This window comes from Physeter macrocephalus, chromosome 1, assembly GCF_002837175.3.
Source record: "Physeter macrocephalus isolate SW-GA chromosome 1, ASM283717v5, whole genome shotgun sequence".
Taxonomy (NCBI): Eukaryota; Metazoa; Chordata; class Mammalia; order Artiodactyla; family Physeteridae; genus Physeter; species Physeter macrocephalus.
Genome location: NC_041214.2, coordinates 100751897 through 100772608, shown reverse-complemented (window position 1 = coordinate 100772608; position 20712 = coordinate 100751897). Strand labels below are relative to the sequence as shown.

General features: G+C 36.4%; 1 protein-coding gene across 1 annotated transcript in view; it reads right to left on the bottom strand.

Moving 5' to 3' along the window:
• CFAP44 (cilia and flagella associated protein 44) overlaps positions 1-20712 on the bottom strand; it is a 109359-nt gene that overhangs the window by 18646 nt on the left and 70001 nt on the right. The window contains exons 24-27 of the mRNA XM_007107958.3: positions 13145-13322; positions 10074-10574; positions 3539-3742; positions 2365-2560 (exon numbers count right to left, since the gene is read on the bottom strand). Of these exons, the coding sequence (XP_007108020.2) occupies positions 2365-2560; positions 3539-3742; positions 10074-10574; positions 13145-13322 (1079 nt within the window). The remainder of the gene's footprint in view (positions 1-2364; positions 2561-3538; positions 3743-10073; positions 10575-13144; positions 13323-20712) is intronic.

Sequence of the window (20712 nt, the reverse complement as noted above, 5' to 3'; positions counted from 1 at the left end):
CAGAAATTCCCAAGGAATCAATCAAAAACCCCTAAAACTAATAAGCGAGGTTATAAGATATAAACATCTAAAAAGCAATTATATTTCTATATACTAGTATGAATATGTGGACACCAAGATTAAAAGTAAAATACCTTTTAAAATTACTCAAAAAAAGGGAAATGCTTTGGTGTAAATCTAACAAAACATGAACTTGAATTGTATGTTGAAAACACAATGCTGATGACAAATCAAAGCTTTACATAAATACATACTATGTTAATGCATTGGAAGACTCAACACAGTAAAGATGCAAATTCTCCCCAGATTGATATGGAAGTTTAACACAATTGCTATCAAAATTCCAACAAGATCTTTTGTAGGTTGAGAAAAAAAATTCTAAAATATGGAACTATGTGGGAGCTGGAATAGCTAAAACAATTTTGAAAAAGAAGAATAAACTGGGAGAAATTAGTCTACCTGATTTCAGAACTCAATAGCTACTATAATCAAGACTATAGTATTGGTGGAGAGATAGACACATACATCAATAGAAGAGACCAGAAAACCCAGATATAGAACCACACAAATAGGCCCAAATTATTTTTGACAAAGATCAAAAGCAATTCAATGGAAGAGAGACAGCCTTTTCAACAAATGGTGCTAGAACAATTGGAGATTCCTAGGAGAAAAAAAAAAACCTTGACCAAAGTCTCACATCTTATACAAAAATTAACTCCAAATGGATCACGGACTTAAATGTAAAATGTAAAATGAGAAAACTTAGAAAAAAAGAGAAAATCTTTGGGACCTAGGGCTAGGCAAATAGTTCTCAGACTTGACACCATAACAAGATCCAAAAAGGGAAAAACTCAAGATATACAAACAGCTCATACAACTCAACAATAACAAATAACCCAATCAAAAAATGGGCAGAAGACCTAAATAGACATTTCTCCAAAGAAGAAATACAAACGGCCAATAGGCACATGAAAAGATGCTCAACATCACTAATTATTAGAGAAATGCAAATCAAAACTACAATGAGGTATCACCTCATACCAGTCAGAATAGCCATCATTAAATAACAAATGCTGGAGAGGGTGTGGAGAGAAGGGAACTCTCCTACACTCTTGGTGGGAATGTAAGTTGGTACAGCCACTATGAGAATAGTATGGAGGTTCCTCAGAAAATTAAAAATAGAATTACCATATGATTTGGCAATCCCACTGCTGGGCATATATTCAGATAAAACTCTAATCCAGAAAGATACATGCACCCCTATGTTCATAGCAGCACTATTCACAACAGCCAAGACATGGAAACAACCTAAATGTCCATCAACAGATAAATGGAATAAGGAGATGTGGTACATATATACAATGGAATACTACTCAGCCATAAAAAAGAACAAAATAATGCCATCTGCAGCAACATGGATGCAACTAGAGATGATCATACTAAGTGAACTCAGAAAGAGAAAGACAAATACCATATGCTATCACTTGCATGTGGAATCATACCATATGCTATCACTTGCATGTGGAATCTAAAATATGACACAAATGAACCTACCTACGAAACAGAAACAGACTCACAGACATAGAGAACAGACTTGTAGTTGCCAAAAGGGAGGGGTTTGGGGGCAAGATGGAGTGGGAGGTTGGGGTTAGCAGATGTAAGCTATTATATATGCAACGGATAAAAAACAAGGTCCTACTGTATAGCACAAGGAATGATATTCAGTATCCTATGATAAACCACAATGGAAAAGAATATAAAAAAAGTGTATATATGTATATAACTGAGTCACTTTGCTGTACAGCAGAAATTAACACAACATTGTAAATCAATTATACTTCAATTTAAAAGAAGAAAAATATTTTTAAGGGAAAAATTGACAAATTGGACATGGACAAAATTCAAAACTATTACTCTGCAAACTCTGTTAAAGGAATGAAAAGACAAGCTATAGACCAGGAGAAAATATTTGCAAACCACATATCTGACAAAGGACTAGTAGGTGTAATATGTAAAGAACTCTCAAAACTCAACAGTACCAAAGCAAACAATCCTATTCAAACATGGGCAAAAGACATGAAGAGACATTTTACCAAAGATATACAGGTGGCAAATAAACATATGAAAAGATGTGCTTGTTAAATGAAACTATCCTATGATATCTTATACCAGATACACACACACAAACACACAATCCAGATGGTTAGAGACCTAAAGGTTTATATCCTCTCCTCTGTAACCCCATAGTGCCTCTACATTGTCTATGTTGTAGTGAAATAAAAGGGTGTACTATGTCCCTTAGTTACTTCTCTATTTCATGCTAATGAGAAAAAAATAGGATCATACGTAAAAAGAAATACAAACCAGCATCTCCTTCAACCTCCTTTTTCTTCACCCGCTTAATCCTCTTCTTTAGTACCTTCATGAGAAAGTTAGCAAATTTATTGTTTTCTCCAAGGGCTGCTTGGAAACCAGCATAGAGTGCCTTTTCTTGGTCCTGGACCTTGGCGACTTCATTCTTTTTCTCTTCCATCTCTTTAAGAGTTTCATTTATTTTCCACTAAACGAACAAAAAACAAGAACAAATGATAAATAAAATATTTCTGATAAACCAGATTCAGAGAACAATGTACATTACAATGTAAGGTTACAGCCTACAAACATTTTTTAAGCTTCTTAATAGAAGTTTACATTTCTGATGTTTCTGAATGCAGAGTCATTCATTTACTTGATTAAAATTTTATAATTCTTTTGTAAAAATCAGTTAAGTTCAGAATCAGATAAGATCGATTCTTTGACGTTTAACTTCCTCAAGAAATTAAATTAAGTAAATTGAAATTTTTACTGATATGTGGATATCAGCTAGTATTTTTCCATGTATGGTCTCAAAAAAGTTTTTTTTCATATCAATACAAGATAACTAAAACAAAAAGTCACATCCGCTCTTAGTGAAGCTGATATACCTAAAAACTGATGTCACTACTGAGTATGTATTATCTAATACAATCCTTCTTCTTTTAAGACAAAGATAGATGGTCTAATTAATCTCTTTAAATTTAACATATATGTAACAAATAAACTTAATTTCCTGTGCTATTCAATTATTTATTACTCTGAAACTAGCTATAATATTTAAGAAATTTACCAACTTCTTTTCCAAGTATGTTCATTCATAAGGATAATATATAATCAAAACTCAACTTCACATGATAGCTACTGACAACAAAAACAGACTTTTAACTTTGAAATCCATAGGTAAACTAAACATAAGGGTCACTTTTGAAAAATTTATTCTCCTACCTTACAAAATATCAGATCAAATTCATTAAAAAGTATGATTCACTTCTCCCTGAGCACGGCTACCAAAAACAGAGAGCAAACAGGAATAACGGGGAAAAGGAGGAGGAAGAGAAGACAAGAAAGAGATGTGGAGTAGAACAAGGGGGGAAATTAAGTTGAGAAGAAGAAAGAAAAGAAGAATCAAGTCCCCTCCATAACTAAGGCTGTAGCCAGCTAGCACTCTTCTGCCCATTCATACTTGCATATCCTGTTCCTCTTTGTCTAATGAATTAACACGCTCTTGAAGTATGTTCTCCTGTTTCTCAAAATTCTTCAGGAGAAGCATTTCTTGAAATAATGTGACATGGTGCAGGTCAGATAATTTCATCTGAGTATCTAGTTTCAGTTTCTGATGTCTCAGGAGACGGAGTTCTGCATCAAAAGTGACAATCAGTTCTTTGATCTGAGGTGGAAAAAGATTTGAGGGTATGTTAGAAGTTTAAAACAGGTACATGCATTTTTAAAACTATCCAACAGGGCTTCCCTGGTGGCGCAGTGGTTGAGAGTCCGCCTGCCGATGCAGGGGACACGGGTTCGTGCCCCGGTCCAGGAGGATCCCACATGCCGTGGAGCAGCTGGGCCCCTGAGCCATGGCCGCTGAGCCTGTGCATCTGGAGCCTGCGCTCTGCAGCGGGAGAGGCTACAACAGTGAGAGGCCCGTGTACTGAAAGCAAAAACAAAAACTATCCAACAATACTGATTTGTTTCGGTAAAAGCATTTTCTTATTATGCCCTTATTATGGATGGAGAATTACAAGGGTGGGTGGGTAGGGCACACGGGTGTGTATACAGTCTCATAATTTAATTTATGTACATTTAATATCATTGATGAACTGGTTTATTAAGTGGTAGGAATTCTGTAACTGCAGTCCTTCGAGCTGTTTCTTCACCATTGATTAAGCCATTGATCAAGAATGTCCTTCTTGCTGGTTTAAATCGGAGACTGTGAGCTCTTTGTGGGTAGTGTTGTGTCTGTCTCCACTCTATCCCCATGGTATCTCTACACTGCCCTTCACACAGTAAGCACTAAAAAAAATATTTTCCTCACCTTCTTATTTTGAAAATTTTCAAATCTACAGAACAGTAAATATTTTTAAATAGATAAATATAATTGTGGAGCCACAAGAAACCTGTTCAATCTTCTTGGTTTATTTACAGATGAAGAAATTGAGACTAAAAGTGACTTCCCTGAGATCAAATTTGTTACAGAGCTTGGATAAGAACCCAAATATCGGGCTTCCCTGGTGGCGCAGTGGTTGAGAATCTGCCGGCCAATGCAGGGAACACGGGTTCGAGCCCTGGTCTGGGAAGATCCCACATGCCGCGGAGCAACTAGGCCAGTGAGCCACAACTACTGAGCCTGCGTGTCTGGAGCCTGTGCTCTGCAACAAGAGAGGCCGCGATAGTGAGAGGTCAGCGCACCGCGATGAAGAGTGGCCCCCGCTTGCCGCAACTAGAGAAAGCCCTTGCACAGAAACGAAGACCCAACACAGACAAAAATTAAAATTAATTAATTAATTTTAAAAAAAAAAGAACCCAAATATCTCATGTCCTGGTCTAGACTTTATTCCACTGTGATTTCAAATGATTTTAAATCCTCAGTTTTACTTTGATTTTGACACAGTGTCTCCCTTGCCCCATCCCAAAGGAGATGAAGAGATCAACAGAGAGCCCAAAGGGCTGATTCTCCCAATGAAACTAGTACAACAGGAAAAAGACAAACCATTCCATGTTTTTCATTAGGCTGTACTTGAATGGGGAGCCTCGACTATCAAATGCCTATAATGAGTGAGGGCTCAGCCTGGGGCTGAGAAAGAGGAAGATATCTGTGGGTTTGGGTCTGTGAAACTGCTGGAGAATTTCAGAGAGCTAAAAAACAAAAACAAAAAACCCCAACAGGGCTTCCCTGGTGGCGCAGTGGTTGCGCGTCTGCCTGCCGATGCAGGGGAACCGGGTTCGCGCCCCGGTCTGGGAGGATCCCATATGCCGCGGAGCGGCTGGGCCCGTGAGCCATGGCCGCTGAGCCTGCGCATCCGGAGCCTGTGCTCTGCAACGGGAGAGGCCCCATCAGAGGGAGGCCCACATACCACAAAAAAAAAAAAAAAAAAAAAAAACCCCAACAAACCAAGGAGAAAAAAAATTAAACTTTTAATGTATGACTGTAGACTAAGTGGGTTCCACTTTAATGCTTGTTCAACAAATTTGAATTATTTTTAAATTTCTTTGGAGGAAGCACTATGTTTTCTTCAGTGCAACACCATTCTGCAACTATACCACATAGGTATCCAAGGTTGTAAGGGTTATGCTTGTTTTATTCTCACTACCCCTCATAGCCTGTAAGCTTTATAGGATAGAGAATATGTATGACTTGACAATTGTTTCATCCCTACTACCTAGCTAGCACTGTTTCTGCACATAGGATGTCCAATAAACATTTGTTAAATTAATAGTTAAAATTAAATCAATCAAAACTTTTTACTGAATATCTACTATATGTCTGGCATTGTCCTAGACACTTCAGGGGAATTCGAGAATTGTATAATCTAATGAAACAGAGACTAAAAAAAAATAGAAAAAAAATCAATGAAACTAAAACTGGTTTGATAAACCTTTATCCAAACTCACAAGAAAAAAAGGGAGAGGGCCCAAACGAATAAAATCAGAAATGAAAAAGGGAAGTTAAAACTGACACCACAGAAATACAAAAGGTCATAGGAGACTACTACTAACAGCTATATAACAACAAAATGGACAACCTAGAAGAAATGGACAAATTCTTAGAAATGTAGAATCTCCCAAAACGAAACCAGGAAGAAATAGAAAATATGAACAGACCAATTACCAGTACTGAAATTGAATCAGTGATTTAAAAAACTCCCAACAAACAAAAGTCCAGGACCAGAGAGCTTCACAGATGAATTCTACCAAACATTTAGAGAAGTCTTAACAGTTATCCTTCTAAAACTATTCCAAAAAAATTGCAGAGGAAGGAACACTTCCAAACTCATTCTATGAGTCCAGTATCACCCTGATACCAAAACCAGGCAAAGATATCACACAAAAAAGAACATTACAGACCAATGTCACTGATGAACATACATGCAAAAGTCCTTAACAAAATATTAGCAAACTAATTCCAACAATACATTAAATAATCATACAGTATGATCAAGTGGGATTTTTTCCAAGGATGCAAGGATAATTCACTATCCACAAATCAATGTGATACACCACATTAACAAATTGAAAAATAAAAAACATATGATTATCTCAATAGATGCAGAAAAACTTTTGACAAAATTCAACATCCATTTACGATAAAAACTCTCCAGAAAGTGAGCATAGAGGGAACATACCTCAACATAATAAAGGCCATATATGACAAACCCATAGCTAACACATTATTGACTGGGGGATTCTTGCAGAAACTAATGCCTGTGGCCATAATATGCCTCTGGTCAAAAATGTGTTAAAGGTGAAAAGCTAAAAGCATTTCCTCTAAGATCAGGAAGAGGACAAGGATGCCCACTCTTGCCACTTTTATTCAACATAGTATTGGAAGTCCTACCCACAGCAATCAGACAAGAAAAAGAAATAAAAGGAATCCAAATTGGAAAAGCAGCAGCAAAACTGTCCTTGTTTGCAGATGACATGATACTATGCATAGAAAATCCTAAAGACACCACCAGAAAACTACTAGAGCTCATCAATGAATTTAGTAAAGTTGCAGGATACAAAATTAATATACAGAAATCTGTTTCATTTCTATACACTAACAAGGAACTAGCAGAAAGAGAAATTAAGGAAACAATCCCATTTACCATCACATCAAAAAGAATAAAATACCTAGAAATAAATCTACCTAGGGAGGTAAAAGACCTATACTCGGAAAACTATAAGAAACTGATAAAAGAAATTGAAGATCACACAAACAGATGGCAAGATATACTGTGTTCTTGGATTGGAAGAATCAATATTGTTAAAATTACCATACTACCCAAGGCAATCTATAGATTCAATGCAATCCTTATCAAAATACCAATAGCATTTTTTATAGAACTAGAACAAAGAAATTTTTGTGTGAAAACACAAAAGACCTCAAATAGCCAAAATAATCTCAAGTAAGAAAAACGGAGCTGGAGGAATTATGCTCCTTGACTTCAAGACCATACTACAAAGCTACAATGATCAAAACAGTATGATACTGGCACAAAAACAGACACATCAATCAGTGAAACAGAATAGAGAGCCCAGAAATAAACTCATGCACCTATGGTCAATTAATCTATGACACAGGAGGCAAAAATATACAATGGAGAAAAGACAGCCCCTTCAATAAGTGATTCTGGGAAAACAGGACAGCTACATGTAAAAGAATAAACTTAGAACATCCTCTAATGCCATACACAAAAATAAACTCAAAGTGGATTAAAGACCTAAATGTAAGGCTGAGAAACCATAAAATTCCTGGAGGAAAACATAAGCAGAACATTCGTTGACATAAATCGTAGCAATATTTTTTTGGATCTGTCTCCTAAAGCAAACAAAAGCAAAAATAAACAAATGGGACCTAATTAAACTTAAAAGCTTTCAGACAGCAAAGGGAACCATCAACAAAATGAAAAGACAATCTACTGATGGGAGAAAATATTGGCAAGTGATATGACTGACAAGGGGTTAATATCCAACATATATAAACAGCTCATACAATTCAACATCAAAAAACAAACAAACAAAGAATCTGATTAAAAAATGGGCAGAAGACCTGAATAGACATTTTTCCAAAGAAGAAACGCAGGTGGCCAAAAGGAACATGAAAAGATGCTCAACATAGCCAATCATTATGGAAATGCAAATCAAAACCACAATGAGATAATCACCTCACACCTGTCAGAATGGCTATCATTAAAACACACACACACACACACACACACACACACACACACACATACACACACACACACACAAATAACAAATTTTGGCGAGAAGAGAATGTGGAGAAAAGGGAACACTCACACACTGTTTTTGGGAACGTAAATTGGTGTAGCCCTGTGGAAAACAGTAGGGAGGTTTCTCAAAAAACTAAAAATAGAACTACCTTATGACCCAGCAATTCCACTCCTGGGTATATATCCAAAAAAACCAAAAACACTAATTCAAAAAGATATGTGCACCCCAATGTTCATAGCAGCGTTATTTACAAGATATTGCGAAGATATGGAAGCAACCTAGGTGTCCATCAACAGATGAATGGAAAAACATGTGGTACATATATACAATGGAATATTACTCAGCCATAAAAAAGAATGAAAATTTGCCATTTGCAACAACATGGATGGACCTGGGGGATATTCTGGGTAGTGAAATAAGTCACCCAGGTTAAGACAAATATTATATGTTAGCAGTTATATGTGGAATCTAAAAAAAATAAAACTAGTGAATATAACAAAAAAGAAACAGACTCACAGGTATAGAGAACAAACTAGTGGTTACCAGTGGGGAGAGGGAAGGAGGGAGGAACAATATAAGGGTAGGGGGTTAACAGGTACAAACTATTATGTATAAAATAAGCTGCAATGAACTAACACACCATTGTAAAGCAATTATACTCCAATAAAGATGTTAAAAAAAATAAGCTACAATGATATATTGTACAACACAGCATATTTTATAATAACTACAAATGGAGTATAACCTTTAAAAATTGTAGATCACTATATTATACATGTGTAACATGTAATATTGTACATCAACTATACTTCAATTAAAAATTGTATAATTTGTAAGACAAAACTAACACATATAAAACAGCAAGAAAAATAAGTACAAAACCTAAGGTGCTGATTATAAGTGCAAATGGAGTTTAGAAGAAAGGAGAGTATGTAGTGTGGGCAGAAGATTCTGGAGAGGGTTTGGACGTGAGCTGAGTTTTGAATGATGACAACTTTGGAAGAAGTCATTGTAGGTAGAAGGAAATAGCAAAGAAAAAAGCACAGATATGAAGCTTAGAAGTGGGGTGGTAAGTGGGGAGAAACAGGAAGAGTGAGAAAACAGCACTGGAAGAAGTAGAGATAATGGGTGAAGAATAAGGTTCGGGAGTAATAGGTGCTGCTTTCAGACACACTGAGGAAGGGGACCCTATACAGCTGGCAGGAGGGAACTTCCATCCAGGAAAGGACCTTTTCCTTCCATATTCAGAGCACCTCCTGCACACAACTGGCCCCAGCCTGGTCCTGATTTTCCTACAAATAAAAATATTTGCCATTCCAGCTCCAGAACAATTCTGAAGCTAGTCATTACCATGAACACTCTCACTAATGGGGCAAATCACACATTAGAGAAAGAGCAGGGGGTGAAAAGCAGAGGGTGCCCCATTTTCACCAGAAGGTTTTTAGTTATGCTCCATCCGTCATCTGAAGGCTGCTCCATCACTTCTCCTTTACCATGACCTTAGTTAGATACCAATTAACATGGATTGGCCCTTAATGCTTAGCTTTCCAAAAAGAAAAAAGTTGAAAAGCTCCAAAGTTCTGGGCAGAGCACAATGATTTTCAGAAGACCAGGGATGGGGAGAAAGCCAAGCCATCAGTGAGCTGTGGGCTGGTCAGGGTTTGGGGAAGATTAATGTAGAGAAATTAAAAATAATTTTAATTATTTTTAATTAAATTATAATTTAATTTTAATTATCCTGTTCTTCTCTCTTTCAGCTTTAAATAAGCAGTCTCATTTCTTACCCTGTTGATCAAATACTGTTGCATGTACACGTGTTTAACCTCATCCCTCTTCATAATCTCCAGCTCCACTTCAGTTGGATCTGTTCTTTCAAATTCCATGAACTTTGGAATATCTAGATTGAATACTGATGCTTTTGATGATCTAGACAATGAATCACGTGTCGTCAAATCCCCATCCTTTCCAGAAAAGAGTCTGAAGACGCTTCCAGCTGAGCCTGCAGACGCTGCCTCTTCCACCTGAGGGGCCGTTTCAGCCTGATTTTTCATCTGCTGCCGCTTAAAAGCTAGGAGGGTTTCCTCATCATACTGAAATCTCTTTTCTGGAACTTCTTCTGGGTATATCTGAGGGATCTGGGGAATGGGGATGTGCTTGGATACGTGAAGAGTCGACTGAATGTTCTTCAGTTCTTGCACCAGGCACTGTATTTCCTCGATGACAGCCACTTTAAGGTCTCGAAGAGAGACAATGCACTTGTTCATGTGCATTTTCTTTGCATAGGCCTGATAAAAAGAATAGGAAGAAAGCAAAATGACAACCTGCTCACAAAGGGCAGCTTGAAATATAATTTGCTTTTGTCCCTTGACTGGAATGCCTAGCAAAAATTCAAGATAAAAATTTACCTGATCATTCCTGTTCACTACTAAGTTATTTTCTCTAGTTTTTAGGCTTTTCCCCATTTCACCTCTCCATAAGGGGAAGACAGTCTGGATGTGACCCCTGGTGTCCCCCAGCTGGCTTGCAGGGCTGAGTTCCCCCATCCTCCTTCCATCACTCAATGGAAGTCCTTCCTGAGACCTGGACTCAGCCAGATCCCAGGGAGGGGAAGGCCATTCTTTGGTCAGGAACACACAGTAACCGTCCTTCCCTGATGAAAATTCAAATCCTATTGGCTTAGACTCACTTAGGGTTGCCAACCTCGGGCTACTTTAGCCTGTTGTCATTCTGTATTTTGGCCACATTCTTTCTGTTACTCCTTGTGCAGGCAAGGTCATGATCCTGAATTCCAGTACCATGTCATACTAAGAGGCTCCTGGACTCTTCCTTGGTTCCTTCTCCACTCATCCGAGCCCAGCTATGCCCCTGCCTCCAGTCACAGGTGCCAAACAGGCCCACTGCTCCCTCACTGCCAGCTCTCTCCCCAGGCTGTGTTTCCTAAATGCCCTGACCAGAGCCTCCAGTCACATGCAACCCTGCTCCTGGTGTGCAGTTAGGCAACTAGACGGCCCAAAGGCTGTTAAGAGTAACTTTGCATAAATATACAGGTTAAGAAAAATAAAAGATCGAAAGGCATTTCTTCATGTCGTCTTACAAAACTTACCTGTATATTTACTATCTACTGTAACAAAATAGAGGAGATGTTTTACATACTTAAGAACAAACCTTTAAAGCATTAGGGTTTAAACTCAAAATCCAGCCCTTGGGTGAGTGGGGGACCACTTCTGAAGTACTTGGAGGATCGAGAATTAAGCAGAGAACAAACCCAAACCAGCCTGGTGGCTGTAAGGCCTACCTCTTTTAGGAGCCAAATTTACATACCAAGCCTCTCTTTCTAATTTTCCAAATACCACACACCTAAACACTAGCCACGGATGGGGGAGGTGGGGGAGGAGGAGGCGGTGGGGGGCGGGGAATGTATAATACACGATTTCTAAAATGCTTGATACTTTTCAGTGCCTTTGAACTTAACCATGATAAGAATGACTTTTTATTGACTTTGACCATTACTTTAACCCTATGAAGTAGAGTAGACATGTCTTGTCTTACTGTTGTTCATTGGCAGTAATACCTTTTTTTTTAAACAGACAATACAACTGAGGCTTAGGGAGAGTTACATGACTAGCCAAGTTCATATAACTATTAAGTGGCAGAGATTGGAACGGAACTCTGATCTTCTGACTGGTAGAATTTATGTGCTCTGCATTATTTAATGCTGTCATTTTAATAAAATAGATTTCAGTACAATGCAGTTCCATTCAAGACATCACACCTGTCCATCACCTCTACCTGTACTATGAAATTTCAGGTGGGATGACTGGCAAATTGTGATCAAAAGAACATTTCTCTATGACAATGGATGAAACATGATAGTTGAAACAAGAATTGCCTTAGACAAACAGCTAGAAAAAAATTCCAAACGGTCACTAATAAAATGCTCAAAATGTCCACTTGATCAGAAAGTTATAGGTATGAGCTATGAAAATTTACTTGTGGCTATGAATTGCCATACCAGGATCTTTGTAGTGCTGGCATGTACAGCATCTTTGGTGAAATAGAAAAAGACACTCCTTCCTCAAGACACTTTACACTTCCATTTGTCAGAAAATTATAAAATATTCAAACATGCTATATCTGTGGTATGATTGGTACTCTTTTCAATGTGATGCCTTGACATGGGCAACCTGCACAGCCATACTAGGTGGCCGTATACAAAATTCTCCTCAAAATGGTAGCTCAGATGCCTTCTGAGCCTCTAAGTGTGAAAAGTCACTTGTCAATTCAAAGCAACGAATTACTATGACAGGGAGAGGAAACTTTAGGATGAAAACAGGTATGAGAAATCAGGATGATTAGAAGCAGTTTGGGGAAATGCAGAGAGAATCAAAAAGGAATATATTAATTGTTCAGTATTGAGTCACCTACAAAAGTCTGGAAGTCCTTCAAACAAAGACTAAATACAGTGGTCTATTTTCCTAAGTCTTGGTGGTCCACAGCAGCCAAAAACAATAGCCAACAAGGATGTGTTTGAATTTCAGAGATTCAAAGTTCATAAAATATAATGCCTTCACTCATGAAACTGGTATTGAACCAAGTAATTAATTTGAAGGCTGGTTCTGCCATGTTAACTAAATAGTCATGAATAAATCTCTTATCTTTGGGACTCAATTTCCTCATTTGTAAAAAGGGGCATTATTCTAGATAATCATGAAGGCCTTTTCCAATTCTAAATTTCTATGACTATATCTCTTTATGGACCAGCTAACAAAATGGGTGGTTTCAGCAGAATTCAATAAAAAACAAAAACAAAAACCAGGGTGTGTGCCTCATTGTCATGAAAGCTATGGGTAAGTACCATAGAGTCGAGGTATCCCAGTTCCTCTTCCTTTTTGGCAGCGTTTATTCTCATGTGTTCAGGTATCTTATAGTCTGGGGCTGTCTTCAAATTGAAGTCTCCCATATACAACTGGGCCTCTTTGATGGCTTGAACATCTTTGGGATCTTCATAGTCATCATCAGGTTTACTCTTGTACCTATCAGAAGAGCAGAAAACTCAGCCATAAACGTGACAATAAACTCTAATTTGTCTACTTTAGGCATATAATCAAATTTAATCATGAAGCAAAAGTATAATTCTGAGCCTGTGGTGCTGCCTTTTCCTATAGAGTCCAAGATTTTTTTTTATGTTAATGACTATTTTTAAAGCAGCTCAAGCAAAATAATAAGTAATAAATAAAAAATAATCAACTAGATGGTGCTGAAATAATCTGAATCATTCTTAGGCTTTGGTTAACTTCAAAGTAATTTAGATCAACATTGTTATTTATTCCCTCAATAGAAATTATGCTTTGGATACAGGTTTGTTGTTGTTGTTTTTTTAATCACTAAAGTGTTAAAGTTTTTAAAAAACATAAGCGACTGTCATAAAGTTTGTCATAACATTTCAAAAAAAGGCATGTGATTCAAAATGATAGCACGACTATATATGTATTTACCTCCCTCTCTTTTCCCACATTCCATGGAATGGCACTGTGGGGTGTCAAAGGAAGTAAATCACTAGGAAAGCTGAGAATGGGATAGAAAACCATGAGCAAACTAGTGATAGAGATACATTTCTAGAAGACAGAAAGAAGATGAAATTGTATTAATGTATAAACCAGACCAATGAAAACTCTAGTCCCAGATACACCCAGGAGAAGGCTATAAAAAGAATTGGATTGGGTCTTCTTGATAGAGTTCCTAGGAGGCTCCAAGCAAAGATGGAGCAGGTATAGAGCAGAGACTGGAATGCTAGACATTATTTGGTAAATTTAATTAGAGGATTGGAAAGGAATGCCTGAACCAGTTGAGCCCTCCCAGCTTTCCTATCTACACACATACAAGGCAGTAGCAACCTTATATGTAAACTAAAACTGAAGAACTAATCTCTACAGAAACTGACCTCTCTGCTTGGGAAATACTAAGGTAGCTATGTGATGGGTTGGCACTCCACTGGAGGGGATCTTCATTGGGAGACCCTAACCTACCTAATTCTTTAAAGTGAAACCTGTCAGTCAACATGAGCATATAGCTTCAGTCAGCCCTTTAAGGGAAAGCAAACATACATATAGCAGAGGAAACACATGCCATCTAATGTATTAACTGACAATTGTTCATTTGTGTATAATGGCACTAAAAGGAAAGATTAATATTTTTAATGAAAGGAAAGGGATAGAGAGGAAGGAAAGGAAAGGAAGGAAAGGAAGAAACAAAATACTTCTGCTCTTGCCATGTGAGAGAAACACAGCCCATAATTATCCTCATGCTACAAATAACTAGAACTGAACAAAAATATATAAAACAGTTATGTTCAGATATTGAATGATAAGCAGCACAGGACTGTAATTCCTGAGAAAAGTGAAACAAAATAAGTAATCCTTACTGTCTCCTAGTTTCTGCATGGAGGAAATTACCATACTATGGAGTAGGGTTGGAATCCCAGAAATCAGATTTCACAGAGGCCAGAATGGCTAGAATTTTGTGGAAAAGACTATCAGAGCTACACAAAGAAATCTATACAGGGTTCTCTTGAGTTTTTGGCTGAGTATTAATTTGTACACTTGTAATGTGAAACACCATGAAGGTGAACAAAGAACATCTGGGGAAAGTCAAATACTGGGAAGCTGTAAGACAACTAATTCTCATAGTTTACACATCGCTGGGACTCACTTATGATCCCACCAGCTAAAGAGACCTTGTTAAATGTAGAAGACATTCAGAAGAAACCCCAAAAGAGTCATGCCTTCAAAGTAGGAGAAACAGAAGATTTAGACAATATTATCAATCACCTTGTCCTCATTGACACGTATGGAAGAGTACACCCAAGAATACACACTCTTTTTCAAGCACACACTGAACTTTAACTAAGAGACTATATGCAGGCCTATACCATTTCCAATAAATTTAAAAGAATTTAAATCACACAGACTATTTTCTATGACCACAAAAAATTAAATTAGAAATCAAACAGAAAGATATTTTTTAAAACCTCAAAATATTTGGAAACTAAACAGCACATTTTTAAATAAACCACAAGTCAAGGAAGAAATAACAAGGGATACTAGAAAATATTTTGGACTGAATAATAATGAAAATATATCAAAACTAGTGGAATGCAGCTTAGGGCTTACAGGGAAATTTTTACTTTAAATACATTAGAAGAAAAGTATAAAATCAAAGTTTACACCTTAAACTTAAACCTCAACAAGAAAGAAAAGAGTTAATTAAACCCAATTAAACTAGAATGAAGGAAATGATATGGAACAGAAATCAATGACATAGAAATCAGACAAACAATATTTTTTAAAAAATCTATAACCAAAAGCTAGTTGCTTAAAAAAAATTAATAAAATTGATAAACCTCTTGCTGGAATGATCAAGAAAGAGAGAAGATACAAATTAACTATGTCAAAAATAAGAGGACAACACAACAGATACTACAGAAATTAAAGTAATAATAAGGGAATAGTATTGTATGAACTATATTATGCCAATAAATCTGATAACCTAGATAAGATGCACAAATTCCTTGAAAGACACAAATTACCAAAACTGACCCAAGAAGAAATGGAAGATGTGAATAGCACTGTAATAATTTAAATTTTGAGTTTATAATTTATAACCTTCCTTCAAAGAATACTCCAGGTCCAGATGGCTTTACTGATCAATCTTATCAAATATTTAAGGAAGAAATAATACCAAGCCTAAACAAAGTCTTTCAGAAAATAGAAAAGAAAAACTTCAACTCTTTTTATGAAACCACTGTTATCCTGATAACAACCCAGAAAAGACATTGCGTAAAAATAAAACTAGAGAACAATATTCTTCGTTAATAAGATACAAAAGTCCTTAACAAATTACTAGCAAATCAAATCCAGCAAAATATTTTTTGAAAATATCAAGTCTATTTTCTTTTTCTGCTTCATTGAGATATAATTGACATACAATATTGTATTAGTTTAAGGTATACAACATAATGATTTGATATGTGTATATATTGCAAAACATTTACCACAATAAATTTAGTTAACATCTATCACCACACACTGTTATAATTTCTTCCTTATGCTGAGAATTCTTAAGATTGACTCTCTCAGCTCAAATACACAAAACAGTATTGTTAATAGTCACCATGCAGTATGTTACATTCCCAGAACTTATTTATCTTATAACTGCAAGTTTGTATTTTTGACCATTTTTACCCATTTCTCCCATCCCCCCCTAACACCCCTTGCCTCTAGCAACCAACAATCTGTTCTGTTTCAATAAGATCAGATTCTTTTAGATTCCACATACAAGTGAGATCTTATAGTATTTATCTTTCTCTGTCAAACTTGTTTCACTTAGTATAATGCCCTCACGGTCCATTTGTGTTGTCACAAATGGCAGGGCTGCTTTCTTTTTTTATAGCTGAATAATATTCTGTTGTACAGTATATATGTGCCACAACTTTTTTTAATCCATTCATCCATCAGTGGAGATTTAGATTGTTTTCCTGTCTTGGCTATTACAAATACAATGAATATAGGGGTACAGATATCTCTGAGATAATGATTTTATCTCCCTTGTATATATAACCAGTAGTGGAACTGCTGGATTATATGGTAGTTCTATTTTTAATTTTTTGAGGAATCCCCACACTGTTTTCCATAGTGACTACACCAACTTATGTCCCCACCAACAGAGCACAAGGATTCTCTTTTCTCCACATCCTCACCAACTCTTGTTTTCTCTTGTCCTTTTGATGACAGACATTCTAACAGGTGTGAAATGGTATTTCATTGTGGGTTTGATTCGCATTTCCGTGATGCTGAACACTTTCACATACCTGTTGGCCATCTGTATGCCTTCTTTGGAAAAATGTCTATTCAGTTCCTCTGTCCATTTTTATTTTATTTTATTTGCTATTGAGTTGTATGAGTTCTTTATATATTTTGGATATTAATTCCTTATCAGATATATGATTGCAAATATTTTCTCCCATTCCATGAGTTGCCTTTTCATTTTGTTGGTTTCCTTTGATGTACAGAAGCTTTTTAGTTTAATGTAGTACAGTTATTTATTTTTTGTTCTTATTGCCTTTGTTTTTGATGTTAAATACAAAAAAAAATCATTGCAAGACTGATGTCATGGAGCTTACCACCTATTTTTTTCCTAGAGTTTTATGGTTTCAGGTCTTACATTCAAGTCTTTAATCCATTTTAAGTTAATATTTTGTATGGTGTGAGATAGTGGTCCAGTTTTCCCAGCCCTATTTATTGAAGAGACTCTCCTTTCCTCATTGCATATTCTTGGCTCCTTTATCATAAATTGACCATATATGCATGGGTTTATTTCTGAGCTCTCTATTCTATTTTATTAGCCTATATATCTCTTCTTATGCCAACACCATACTGTTTTGATTGCTACAGCTTTGTAATATAGTTTTGAAATCAGGAAGTGTGATACCTCCAGCTTTGCTCTTCTTTCTCAAGATTGCTTTGGTTATTTGGGGTCTTTGGTTGTTCTGTACAATATTTAGGATTTTTTTCCATTTCTGTGGAAAATGCTATTGGCATTTTGATAGGGGTTGCACTGAATCTGTAGATTGCTTTAGATACTATGGATATTTTAACAATACTATGTCTTCTAATCCATAAGCACAGAATATCTGTCCATTTATTTGTGTCTTCTTTAATTTCTGTCTCACTGTTCTTCTACTCTTTGGTGTACAGATATTTTACCTCCTTGGTTAAATTTATTCTTTAGTATTTTATTCTTTTTGATGCGGTTGTAAATTTGATTTCTTTCTTAATTTCTCTTTCTGATAGTTCATAATTTGTGTATAGGAATGCAACTGATTTTTGTGTATTGATTTTGTATCCTGCAACTTTATTGAATTTGTTTATTAGTTCTAATGGTATTTTGGTGGAGTCTTTAAGATATTCTTTATATAATATGACATCTGCAAACAGAGATGGCTTTACTTCTTCCTTTGGATGCCTTTTATTTCTTTTCTTGCCTAACTACTCTGGCTAGAACTTTCATTCTTATGTTGAATAGAAGTAACAATAGTGAGTATCCTTGTCTTGTTCCTGACCTTAGAGGGAAAGCTTTCAGCTCTTCACCATTGAGTATAATGTTAGCTGTGGGCTTGTCATATATGGCCTTTATTATGTTGAGTTATGTTCCCGCTATATCCAGTTTGCTGTGAGTTTTTATTATGAATGGACGTTGAACTTGGTCAATGCTTTTTCTGCAGCTATTGAAATGATATGATTTTTATCTTTTGTTAATGTGATATGTCACACTGATTTGTGGATGTTCAATCATCCTTGCATCCCTAGAATAAATCCCACTTGATCATGGCATATTAACCTTTTAATATGTTGTTGAATTCATTTTACTAAATTTGTTGAGGATTTTTGCATCTATGTTCATCAGGGATACTGATGCAAAGAAGGGTATGTGTGTGTGACAGAGAGAAAGGGAGATGGAAGCAGAGAGAGCAAGACAGAGTGAGCCAGACAGTAAAAAGAGTTAGTAAGCTTTTGAAATCTCCACAGGTTAAATTTCCACTGATGCCTGAGCTTGGTGGAGCAGCTCACAAATGATTGAGTAACTACTGTCTAAAGTAAAGCTCATAGAAGAAGCAGAATTCAGTAGCTTCTCCTAAGGCAACACCAGGTTTGGAATTCTTGCCCAAGGTGGTGACATAGGAGGCTCCTGAACTCACCATCTCCTACAGACACACCAAATCTATAGCTATTCACGGTATAATTACCTCTGAAAGAAGTTCAGAAACTAGCTGAATGATTCCCACACGTTGGTGAATGAAAAAATACACATATTGAAATGGATCTTGGCACACTCTCAGCCATTGGGGGCCATTAAGAACAAAGAAGATGCCTTGGATAATCACAAAGGTCTAAGAGACAATGAAGATCTCGGGCCAGGCTGAAAGATAAGGCTCATCTCCCATGAGACCAGATGACTGTACTACTGTAAATTACTGTAAAGAATCTGAGAAAAAGCTACTACACAAAGTAAGCTTAGCAACATCATTAGATTAAAGATAAATATGAGAAAAATCAATTGAGAGGAGTTCCACTTCCAGGAAGATGGAATAGACCCACATTTTTCTATTTTTTCCAGCAAGCAGAAAATAAAAACCCCGGATATTATATGTAAAACAAATATAAGAAGATTCTGAAAGGTGAAAAGGAGGTAGGCCACAAAAACCTTGGGACCCAAGAAAGTATATGATGGCAAGTTCTCTGGGTTTTATTTTTGCCTTGTATATCTCAGACTTGGAGCTAAAGAAAACAGTAACTCATGTCATATGATCTGTCAATCCCACTCCTGGACATATATTTGGACAAAATATAATTCAAAAAGATACATGCACCTCTATGTTCATAGCAGCACTATTCACAATAGCCAAGACATGGAAACAACCTAAATGTCCATTGACAGATTAATGGATAAAGGCGATGTGGTACACATACACAATGGAATACTACTCAGCCATAAAAAGAATGAAATAATGCCATTTGCAGCAACATGGGTGGAATTAGAGATTATCATACTAAGTGAAGTTAAGTCAGAAAGAGAAAGACAAATACCGTAAGGTATCCCTTAGAAGTGGAATCTAGAATATGAAACAAATGAACCTATCTATGAAACAGAAACATACAGACATAGAGAACAGACTTGTGGTTGTCAAAAGGGAGGGGGCATGGGGGAGGGATGGATAGGAAGTTTGGGGTTAGCAGATGCAAACTATTATATATAGAATGGATAAACAACAAGGTCCTACTTTATAGCATAGGGAACTATATTCAATATCTTGTGGTAAGCCATAATGTCTCAAAATATAAAAAAGAATGTATATATATGTATAACTGAATCACTCTGGTATACAGCAGAAATCAACACAACATTGTAAAGTCAACTATGCTTCAATTAAAAAAAAGAAAGAAAACAGTAACTCAGAAACACCATGTGTTTAGACAATAAAAGCCCAACAAAATCCTGCTCTCTCTAGCTAAAGCATCAAGAACAGAACAGAATGGTGAGAGAAAAAACGTGTAGACACTAAACTCTCTACTCCAGCCAATACCACAGAAAAAAAAATGTGGTGCTACTTCCACCCATGCCAGCAAAGGCCAAGTGGGGAGTCTAAACTTCCTCCATCACCAGGAAGAGGCAAACAGATTGGATAAGAAGAAATAAAACTGTCTCTACTCACAGATTACATGATTGTCTACGCAGAAAATCCCAAGGAACCTACAAAAATATTCTCAGAACTAATCTGACAGTTCAGCAAGGTTACAGAATACCAGATAAACCTACAAAATACAATTTTATTTCTATACCATGAACACATAGGTATCAAAATTAAAA